Raw genomic sequence first — 11,700 nt, forward strand, 5'->3', positions numbered from 1 at the left:
TCTATTTGTCAGGTTGGGTATCAGACGCCACCTCTCTGGGGACATCTCAGGCCCTCCGAGGTTTGGAGGCCTATCTCCCCCCACCACTTCCCCTGCCGGTGGCGGACGCCCTCAGACATCGGTGCGTTGGTGGTTCTTTGTGTCGGGGGATGGGCGTCCAGGTATACACCGGCTCACTCCTTGGTGGCTGCTTGCCGGGGCCTGGAGCCTGGGGCTCGGTCACTCAGGCACAGCTGGCTGCCGGCGGAGCTCACGGGCACGTCACTGCAACCCCTCCTGGCTTCTGCTCCGCGGCTGCTGAGTGACCCCTCATCTGGGACTCTCCTCAGCTCTTTCTGGGACAGTGGCGCGGCTGCCCCTCTGTTGGTCTTCCTTGGTCTCTTATGTTCTGGGGGCCTCTGGATGTCTGGAGTTTTGATCTCCTCCATACCTGCTTCATGCCCTGGAGGACGGGGCAGTGGCCCCCCACACCCTCTAACAGATCATCACATGTAGGAACCTTTTAAAAACAAGCGCGTCCATGCTCACAGGTGTACACACGGGTGATCACACACACAAACTACACCCTTTTTGGCTCCTACCTCAAAGCACACTGTGCGCTGTCAATCTTACGTGCTGCACAATAATGTTTAGTATTTAGTATTTACTGTCATATTCCCATATATCATTGTGATGTTGTTTATTCTATTGCTCTCGTTTTCTTCTGCTTGTTTTCTTTTTTCTTTCTCAACAGGTGATCCAGGTGATCGATATATGTATTTTTTGTCTGCTTATTCTGTTGGTTTTTGTTTTTTGCCCTTTTTCCCCGTCCCTCTTCTCAGCTGTTTTTCTTTCCCTCTTTCTTTCTCCCCTTTCTTTCCCCCAGTCAAGTCTGTCCCGTATTCAGCAAGTGAAAATAAAATAAACAATAAAAGGTGAATCAAATAGACCATTACGGCAAGGCTGGGATGGTCCATTTGGTAAAGTAAATCCGTTAGGCATCTTTCTTCGCCTTTAGACAATAATTCTGATGGCAAAAGAGCCAAACGGGACAGGCAAAAAAAAAAAGAAAAAAAAAAAAGAGAACACAGCAATAAAGCTGTTTTTGAGTTCACACCATGCCTCCTGATTCCTGCATTTGGGTCCAACTTCCTGCTTCAGCACAGCCAACACATGACAAAGGCCAATATTAAATGGACTGGTTCTTATATTTTGCTTTTCTGCTTGAGCACTCAGAGCTCTTTATACAACATGTCTCATTCACCTGTTCATACAAGCAACTTATTTCTATGCATTTTTTACCTAACATTCACACACCAATGGATGCATCAGAGAGCAACAAGGACCCAAGAATACTTTGGCACACACACTGGAGCAGCCAGGAATCTAACTACCAATACTCTAATTAGCAGAAGTTTAAATATTTAGTTTAAATCTTGTGTTGTGTCATGAACTCACCTAACACATAGAATAAAGTGATTAGTATTTTTGAAACCTCTGTAAAGTTATATAACACTCCCACATATATATAACCCAACACTTTCAAACTCACCCATCTCCTATAGGCCACACAAAGCAAATACATAACACACTATGTTAGCGTGTGAACTATAAGGAGTGTGTGTAGACTTGGCTGCAGTGACTTTGCAGCTCTTTGTAAGTTGGATTTGAAATAACACCCCCAAATGATGGAAGCCGTTGCATAAAATTGAGACACGCTTCTACATACCTTGTAAAAATGAAAACATCTACCAAAAAATAAAAAGAGAAAAACAAGCAGGCTAGTCACGCATCTTGCTCAAGTTTAAAAGTACGAGCCGCTATGATCGCCTAAGGGTAGGCTGCACAAGGTTTGCAACTCTGCATACTGCTGGGGTGTGATTGTTTGTGCATTTGTTTTAATACGTGAGTAATCATCTACAAGGGAGTTGGCATAGGGACAACAACGGCTTAACACTCTTGTGTGGGCAAAAGTATATAAAAGAGGCAGCCTGCTGGAGGAGAGTGGGCGTGAAAGAGACAGAAAGGTACATAGGCTTTTGCAGTCACATGCCATGATGGAGATGTATTAAAGACTTTTCTAATGTTTACTAGACTGTCGTGAATGTGATTAAATTAACTCTGCAAAGGTTATTAGGCTCAACATAAAACACTTTTTGGCAACGAAAAATTAAACGGCTTATGAACCGTAGTGTATACATTGATACCAAGGGAATAATATCATTGTACTAATTTCAACAATTAATCCTAAACAATTACTGGAAATAAGAAGGGATGCTTATGTGTGTTTATAAGGTTTAATACCACACTTCTGGATTGCTGAATAAGCTTTGCAGATTTGCATGGAAAGGTTAAACATCATGATGAACTTGTGTTTATTATACCATCTGCCTGACTCAATCAGATAAATAAAGTCTTTGGCATTAAGTTGGACCTTGAAGTGTAGTAGAATGAGCTCAGGGTAGGAGGATCCCTCTCTGCCCTTCAAATACTATAACATGTTCTCGCCACAGCTGGGTCATGCAATTTTTAGAGACCGTCACTGTGTTACAACATTACTTAGCCTGTGGCCATAACATTGCACTTTAGGTATGTGAAGATGCCATCTAATTTGAGAAGGCGTGTGGGTGACGTGATTACAAAACAGGGCATGTTAGCACCCATGTGTCTTTTGTCTCAGACCCACAACTTTTCTGGAATTGTTGATTTGTGCAGAGAAACACTGCTTATTTGTGAAGCTTTTGTGTTGATGCTAACCTAGTGCAATTAATGAAATGCTGACAGACACACACCACTGATGCTGGAATGACGCATTTCATGCATGCAATAAAGAGGTTCACCCAGACTGTATTGCGTCAAATGCATACATGTCCATACCAATTAGAATATTTTGCTTTCTATGTAAAAATCTGCAGAATTACATTATATAGAAAATGCAATGACTGCCTTCCATGATAAATGACTGGGGATAGTGCACAACTATGGCACATTAATACACACACATTTGCACATGGAGTATAAATATGGACCTTTTTGATACTTTAAAACTTAGTCAGTCTGTGACTTTAACTTTCTTTCCTCTAGTATTGATGTTAGTGATTCATGTCTGGACATTGTAAATATTATGGCCAACCTGACTGCGCAGGATGATCGACTTTAGTTTTGCACCCACACTCATCAGGATTTTTTTTTTAAATAAACTTATGACACATAACTTGATGACACAGAAAGATGATTGCGTAAATGTTTGGAACGGGAACTAAATCAGTTCAGAAATAAAATCTTTCACATGGTTCAATGTGGAATGACCCCCAGAGTGAGACAGAGAGGCTAAAGAGGGAAGACATGCTGCCAACGGGCTCTTTGTGTGGCAGCCAAGAGTGTTGAGGAGTCACGAAATCCTGTTGCCGTGAACTTGATTCACAGAGCTGACTGAAATCTAACAAACACAGCTAGAGTTTAAGTGGATATTAACTAGTGGAAAAAAGTACATTATACATTGTACTTATTTGAAAAAAGTACATTTTTTTCAAATACTACATTAGTATTAGTACAATGTTAAAATAATAAATCTCATATTTTTAGTGATAAGGTTTGCCTTTGAAATCAAAACACTTCAGTTTAACCATAGTACTTGAGTAAATGTACTTTTCTTCCACTGACAGTAAATCTAGTCAACAAGTCAAAAGCATTGTTATAAAAATTATCTTACTGTCATGTCACGTTATGACGTCCACGTGAAACCTCACGTATCAGTCGTGATCCAACAGCGCCATCTATAGACGGAAGTATACCCTGCGTCTTACCGCCCCGACCCATCACCTCACTGCTGCAAAACACAGCACAGGCCGGGCTACAGTAGTCTGTCTGTGAATAACAACAAGGAACACCAGCAAGATGTCTGACATGGAAGATGATTTTATGTGCGATGATGAAGAAGATTACGACCTGGTATTTATAAATAAAATTATTCTGCTTGCTTGAATATTGTTAACGTTTGTCCGCTGAGCGCTGACACAAGTCCCGACAGTACATGCTAGCTAATGTTAGCGCTTTAGTTAGCCTGCTGGCTAGCACCAAGTTGACAGCGAATGAATAAGGTTAGCTTCCTAGCTGGCTATCCATAGTTGGTTTTGGCTGATATGCTGCTAACTGATATTAATATACTTTAAACACGTAGTTTAAAGCGTATCCAGCTGTCATTTGGATTTGAACTGCAGTCATGAAAATCAAGTCAACTGGCTAGCTAGCAAGCATGACAATGGCTAACATTAGCTCATGGTTAATATTAATAGAATATTTTCACAGGCGGTCTGGCATGCTTAGTTTTTGCTGAGAGTTTGTGGTGAACATGTGTTTTATACGTTTGAAGTGACTTTTGCGATCTAAGTTTTTACATTCTTGTATACTTAAACTTAGGAATACTCAGAGGACAGCAATTCAGAGCCAAATGTGGACTTGGAGAACCAGTACTATAACTCCAAAGCCTTGAAGGAAGATGATCCCAAAGCAGCGCTCAGCAGTTTCCAGAAGGTGGAGTCATACGCCAGAACAATAATTTCTTCTCTGTAGCTCTCTATTCAAGTTACTTAAAAATGGAATCTACTAACGTATGTCGACTTTGGTGTGTTCAGGTGCTGGAACTAGAAGGAGAGAAAGGAGAATGGGGGTTCAAAGCACTTAAACAGATGATCAAAATCAACTTTAAGCTGGTATACTTTGTAAAACCTTTCATCATTGTCTTTTACACTTACCCCACAAATTATTGAGAGGTGGTTTAATGTGTTTCTTAACTCTGTAGACCAACTTTCCAGAGATGATGAACAGGTACAAGCAGCTTCTCACGTACATAAGAAGTGCTGTTACCAGAAACTACTCAGAGAAGTCCATCAACTCCATTCTGGACTACATCTCTACCTCCAAACAGGTGTGGATAGACTGTTTGACATGCATATGTTTTGGGGACTTGAAGCGTTTACCGTGTTCAGTGTTTTCTAAAATCTACTTCTCATGTCACTAGATGGACTTGCTACAGGAATTCTATGAAACCACACTGGAGGCTTTGAAGGATGCAAAAAATGACAGACTGTGGTTCAAAACTAATACAAAGGTATACAACAATTTTCCACTGATTCCAGGTAGTCTTAAATAATTCTCTAGTAAAATAAATGTTCAGACTTTATTTTTTAATTCAGTTGGGGAAACTGTACTTGGAAAGAGAAGAATATGGGAAACTGCAAAAGATCCTTAGACAACTACACCAGTCCTGTCAGGTAATTTGTTCTGTTAATCTTTATTTTGCAGAATATGGAATATGTGTCTTTGATTTTATCACAGCAGTGTCTTGTAGATCTAATTAAATGCAATGTGGTTGCCCACTTACTTCAGGCTGAGATAATATCCATTTTTTAATTAAGAGGTCAAATAAGTCTTAATTCACTACTTTTGTTATCATGAAGCTGCTGGTATGTTATAAGCGTATGTATATTTCACAATAGTAATTATTTAATAAATGGTTGCTTCTCTTTTTTTCATGAACTACAGACAGATGATGGCGAGGATGACCTAAAGAAAGGCACGCAGCTGTTGGAGATCTATGCTCTGGAGATCCAAATGTACACAGCACAGAAAAACAACAAGAAATTGAAAGCCTTGTATGAGCAGTCCCTTCATATTAAATCTGCCATTCCTCATCCACTCATAATGGGAGTTATCAGAGGTATGAAGGTGTAGCTCACAGAGCAGTTACATAGTTTAATGTGCAACTGCTACACTATATATTGTCAAGCTTTTTGCTGCATAACCTGTGGTTTTTGCTTTTTTGTTTTTTTTTTGTGGTCCTGGCCAGAGTGTGGTGGGAAGATGCATCTGAGGGAGGGTGAGTTTGAGAAAGCTCACACAGACTTCTTTGAGGCCTTTAAAAACTACGACGAGTCTGGAAGCCCACGAAGGACGACATGCCTGAAGTATCTGGTCTTAGCAAACATGCTTATGAAGTCTGGAATTAACCCCTTTGACTCTCAAGAGGTGGGAATTAGTTGTTTTATAATTTTTTGTAAGGTTGCTTTCCGTAAATGGTGATAGAGTGTATCTAGTAATATAAACAACACACAGATTAGCTGGTTGCCATAAGTTTTTGCAGGGTTTGTTGTTGTTGTTGTTGTTGTTATTTTGAAAAGACATCCAGTGGATCCTATTCATTAATTTGTAAGTTTAAATGTTTTTACACAAAAAAGTGCACATGCAGAATTACTGAAGCATTCATGAAATGTGCGAACTGCTAATATTGTTATCAGATTCATTTGTTTGTATGCATGATCTGAGGCAAGACTAAATTTTTGAATACTGATCAGTCACAGATTTGTGCGTGTAACATTCGTATGCATTGTTAATGAATAAGGCCCAATATGTTTTATGCTTAAGCTCCAAATAAGTCCTTTTTTCCCCCCCAAGGCCAAACCATACAAAAATGACCCAGAGATCCTAGCGATGACAAACTTAGTAAGGTAAGCATGCATCCATATTCTATTCACTAATAGTACAGCATGCATCACAAATTTAGTTAAGCGCACAAATTGTTAAACATAAAAAATAGTGCAGGTGTTGTTTAATCCAAAAACACCTTTTTCGCTAGTACTTACTCAAATCGACTCAATACAACTCGACTCTACTCTGTTTTGGTCATTTTCCATTAGCTGAAAGTCCCTCGATGACATTCGTATGCAACAGGAATACCACAGCAACGGTGATGGTATATATTCTGGTTGGTGTATTGCTTTTTGTCAGACACGGGGACCATGGTGTTGTTTTATTTTTTAGCCTTTTCTCGTGTTGTGGGGTTTCAAAAATGGTTTGATTTTCATAAACGAGATGCTGTCGCGCCTCATTAAGCGAGATCACTGACTAGGCAATCGGTGGGTAGTCTGTTGATGTCACATCTTTGGATTGCCTCAGATCAGTTGGAACCCTGGCTGAATAGGTTTAAAAAAAAAAGTACCTGGTACAGGTACTACCACCTAATGGAAAACCCTAAAAACAGAGTGGAACTGACCTGAGTCGGTACTAGTGGAAAAGGGCTATAAGGTATTACATACATGTAATAAGAATAATCTAGTCCTTAACGGGTCTTAAAATAAGTTAAATAGAACATCAGATGAACGATAAAGCATGACATATTATATTGTGTCGTCATTTATTTAACAAAAAATAGGGCAAAATGCAGAAACGGTATGCGGGAAAAAAAAGCTTTTTTAAAAAAAGAGGAGTTCATTGTTGATAAAATGACTGCAAGGTGCCCAGGTCTCGTGGCACTTTGCAAGGCAAGCTGAGCGCCCCCGTGCTTGACAGTTGATATGAGGTGTTTTTCCTGATATGCTGTGTTTGGTTTTCTTCAAAGGTTGTGCTTTCTGTTATGGTCTCCACCTTAACCTCCTCTAGCCAAAGGATATTGTTCCATAAGTCTTGTGGTTTGCTCAGATTCACTTTTGCAAACCTAAGCTATGCTGTCATGTTCTTTATAAAGAGAAGATATTTTATCTTTGCAGATCTTACAAACAAGCCATACTTGTTCAGTCTTTTCCTCATTACACTGTCATGAACTTTGACATTTAACGTGTTAACTGAGGCCTGTAGAGTCTGAGATCTAGCTCGTGGATGTTTTTTGCAAAATCTCTGAGCATTCCACAGTCTGACCTTGTTGGGATGTTCACTCTTGAAAAGACTTGTCTTGAATTTTTTCCACTTGTGAAAACAGTGGTATGGCAGACTTCACATTGTTTGGAAATTGCCTTATAAACCTTCCCAATATGATGGGCAGCAACACAAAAGATCATTGATGATGCCTTTCCTCCTTGGCGTTGTGTTAACACACGCCCAAATGCTCCAGACCAGCAAACTGCCAAAACATCTGCTTTCATAGAAGTGGTCGCACTTGCCTGATAATCAGTTAATCAAGCATATTTGATTCATAGCACATGCTCCTACTTACCTTCTGGATTTCTATTGAAATAGTAAGGATGTATTTAGTTTTTCTCAGACATTGCTTCTGCATTTTGATTTAGTTTTTGTTAAATAAATAATGACCGTGTAAAAAGTATTGTTTTGTAGTTCATCTGAGGTTATATTTACCTACCTGATCCTTAGTAGGTGTATTTATCTGCTAAGGACCAGATTGTTTTTATTACATAATGATCTCTATGATCACTGTGTGGTTGTTGCTTGCACACTGTCTCCAGCTCCGTCACTAAACCGTGTCTGTAAGGAGAGAACAAGCTTTAACACAAAAAGAGACTTTTAACTGGCAGAGATTGCCATCAGTCCCAGGCACATCATGTATAAAAATCATTTCTCGGAAATCCCACGTTCTATTCAGGTTTACTTAGGGTGTGCGGGTTAGTAATTTAAGTTGTGCAATTGCGTGCTAGTTGTAATCGTTTTTTATAGCCTGAACAGTGATATATTAACAACATTAGTGGTAGTAGGCTTATTCATAGCAGCTCGCAAAGCAGTAAGAGGATTTTTATAAATGATCAACCCATATATTTTTTGTCTTCCTGAAACTTTTACTGGTCTTCTGCTTCCTTGTTTACACTCTTTAGTCTGCATGTTTGCATAAACAGCAGGCACAATCTTGTGTTCTACGCTTAAATTTAAGACTTATTACATAAACAAGAAGCTCGGAATGCACGCTCAAAACTGCAATAAGAATAGTGTTTACATAAAAATGTAACATTTTCGCAATGTGTTTGACAGCTTTCAGGATGAGAGTTTGTGTGTGGGTCACGGGAACACCATAAATACAGTAAAACAACAGCGACTGTTTTCCCTTTCAGCGCCTACCAGAACAATGACATCACTGAATTTGAGAAAATCCTGAAAACAAATCACAGTAACATAATGGACGACCCTTTCATCAGAGAGCACATAGAGGGTGAGTGGTGAACGTGACTTCAGTCCACGTGCTCAGTGAAGGAGTTTGAAAAGTGTATCTGATTATGCGATGTTCTGTTGCAGAGCTCCTGCGCAATATTAGAACTCAAGTACTTATTAAACTCATCAAACCGTACACAAGAATACACATCCCTTTCATATCAAAGGTAAGACCAAGGGCAAGAAAGTTGTCCCATACATTGACTCTGTCTGTAATCTTTCCTCTTTAGATAACCATTTACACTCATTTGAACTTTTTTTAGATTTTAAATGGGTTCTACTGAAAACCATTCACTCATATTCAAGACGAAAAGGCTGAATGTGGAATACAGAACAAAGATGGTGTTCAGACAGAATCTCATGTTGAAATGTTGTTGATTCTGGTTATACGTCACATTCTTTATTATCAGTCTAGCAGTCTTCACTTTGAAAACCGAACACTATGGGGAAAAAAGGTGTACATGTGACTCAGGTGTGCAAAAAGCTCCATTATTTTTAGTTTAACATCATTGCCTTGGAATATGCAGCTGTCATTCCGGCACAGATGAAAGGAGCTGATTTGCTGGGAGGCATACACTTCTGACTGAAAGAAAAATTTGGTTTCCTTTCCCAGTCTGTCACTGTACTTTCAGTCTTTAAAGATTAATGGAATCAAATATAACAGAAGTAAATAAAATACTGTTTTGGCATCAACATAACTTTATCCTGATGAAATCAGCATATGGAAGTCAACAGGTATATAATCACATTAATGGATCTCCAGAAAGAAGTAATAAAATAGTACGGTTCTGTGGTATAATATGTAAAAGTGTGAATTCAAACAAAAAAAAGAACTGAAATGTACATTGTAGGTTTATTCCCTCTGTTTATTTCAACCTTGATTAGCAACGTTCGGTTTAAAACTTAAAAAACAGAAAAGAGAGCTAAAGTGTCTGATAAACCGATAATCTTCACATAAGTAGGGAAATTACTAATAATTCAGAATGTTCAGGTATATTTGCTGGCGTGCATCTGAGTGGATCGGTCTTAACTTCTTCCTTTGTGTTTCAGGAGCTGAACATTGATGTGTGCGACGTGGAGAGTTTGCTGGTGCAGTGCATCTTGGATAAGTAAGCTTCTCACATGTGTGCTGAGAAATTGAGCAGAAAAAAGATCCTTCCTGTAGATAGATGTACTTCCTCATATTTTGCATCCTTTGGCCCATAAGGGAGTAAGGCGGGTATGAATAGACAGTTTCAGTTAGATCTTCAGTTTAATTTACAGTCTTACTGTAACAGTGACCTTACGTAAATGCTTGCGTAAATGACATGCCAAGATGTGAAAACAACACACAGCTTGTTTTTACTTTTAGTCATTTTCTTGTTGTCATCTGCAAGGTTTTGCTACAAGATTGAAAGTATCAGGAAAAGAAAAACCACAGTTATTATTTTCTTTTCCTAAATATGGTTTCAAAAACTGAAAACTTTAAGTTTTGTTTCTTTGTCTTCTCAGTTATTCTGCCTCCGAAGGGAGGGCGTATGTAATCGCTTCCCTTTGCTTGTTCCTCTGTTTGTCTATTTGTTAGTAGTCTAGTGTCCACAGTTTTGAAGATATCAAATTTTGGGTGATGTTAGATTCCAATAATGAGCTGATTTCATTTAGGTGGAAATCAGGTCAGTGTCAAGTTCAATGTGAAAATCAGTAAAAACTTTATATTACTCACAATTAACAACAATATTCTGGGTCTTGGAGGATATTAGTACCTATGTTGGCTTAAGTATTTGAACCTTGACAGTCCTTGTTAGCACCCCAAGGTCAATGTTGACTTTGAAAAAAAAAAAATTCAAGAAACCATATAGGGTAATCATGACAAGGCATGGAGAGGGCTGTACAAAAAACTGTTTTATTTTTTCTCATACCCTACAAAACGTCACAGTGATGCCATAACAGGCTGATGTCATCATATTGTAATAAAAGCAAAACATTTAGTATAGCCGTTGCTCTTCGGTGGGGAGTTACACTCGCTGATTGGTCTTGTGTTCTGTATTTTCTTATGTGTTTTTATTGTATTACATGGTAATGGTATTTTTAAAAATAAAAATTGCATTTTAGTGCTGCACTTTTTAAAAATCCACCGAACTCCTATATAAAATCAAGTGGAAGTCTTGTAAACACACTGATACTTTTTTTCTTTTCCTTCACAGCACAATCCATGGACGAATTGACCAGGTGAACCAACTACTAGAACTGGACTACCAGAAAAGAGGAGGGGCTCGTTACACAGCTTTAGACAAATGGACAAATCAGCTGAACTCCTTGAACCAAGCCATTGTTAGCAAGCTCACATGATGGCCTGTAAAATCAAGAGACAAGGAGAAATGGCATGTTTGAATACATCCATAAAGTTTTGCTACTGTGCTCCTTCAAGTTTATCCTCTGAGACAAGAGGCACAGCACAGGCTTTGAGAATGCGTCAATATCAAGAAGACCTCCAGCACTCTTAAGACAGTGTTCAGAGTGTGTTGTTTTGTGCTGATAAAAGGAAATCACTGGCACTTATTTTTGTTTTCCGTGTTCCTAATTGGCAAATCCTTCCATGTGCAACACAAAGTTGCTTAAGTTGTGAAACAAAACCTCCAAATGTGTATGAAAACCTGTACACAGTATTTTAATGTATGCTGTTGCCTGTTGGTAATAAAGATTTCTCTCAGCACTAAATGAGTTCAGCTGCCTTTGACTAGCTACAAACTTTGTGCTTTGGGAATTTGATCAAGTAGGATTGAATAAATAAAGGTTTTGAAACTGTTAGCATTG

General features: G+C 38.8%; 1 protein-coding gene across 1 annotated transcript; it reads left to right on the plus strand.

The window, feature by feature from the left end:
- The first annotated feature begins 3,777 nt into the window (after positions 1–3,777).
- Positions 3,778–11,694, plus strand: cops2 (COP9 signalosome subunit 2). Its single transcript, XM_063472667.1, has 13 exons — positions 3,778–3,930; positions 4,399–4,512; positions 4,614–4,691; positions 4,781–4,906; positions 5,000–5,089; positions 5,175–5,252; positions 5,524–5,698; positions 5,828–6,006; positions 6,433–6,485; positions 8,811–8,908; positions 8,992–9,074; positions 9,958–10,016; positions 11,091–11,694. Exons 1-13 carry the CDS (start codon positions 3,877–3,879, stop codon positions 11,233–11,235), a joined length of 1,332 nt encoding a protein of 443 aa, XP_063328737.1. The 5' UTR covers positions 3,778–3,876; the 3' UTR covers positions 11,236–11,694.
- Positions 11,695–11,700: the final 6 nt, after the last annotated feature.

The sequence above is a fragment of the Pelmatolapia mariae genome, linkage group LG1 (assembly GCF_036321145.2).
Source record: "Pelmatolapia mariae isolate MD_Pm_ZW linkage group LG1, Pm_UMD_F_2, whole genome shotgun sequence".
Lineage (NCBI taxonomy): Eukaryota > Metazoa > Chordata > Actinopteri > Cichliformes > Cichlidae > Pelmatolapia > Pelmatolapia mariae.

Coding starts and splice junctions, on each gene's coding strand:
- cops2 (XM_063472667.1), top strand. CDS start 3,877: ATGTCTGACATGGAAGATGATTTTATGTGCGATGATGAAGAAGATTAC. Junction 9,075..9,957: donor ACATCCCTTTCATATCAAAG/GTAAGACCAAGG, acceptor TTTGTGTTTCAG/GAGCTGAACATTGATGTGTG. Junction 10,017..11,090: donor GTGCAGTGCATCTTGGATAA/GTAAGCTTCTCA, acceptor TTTCCTTCACAG/CACAATCCATGGACGAATTG.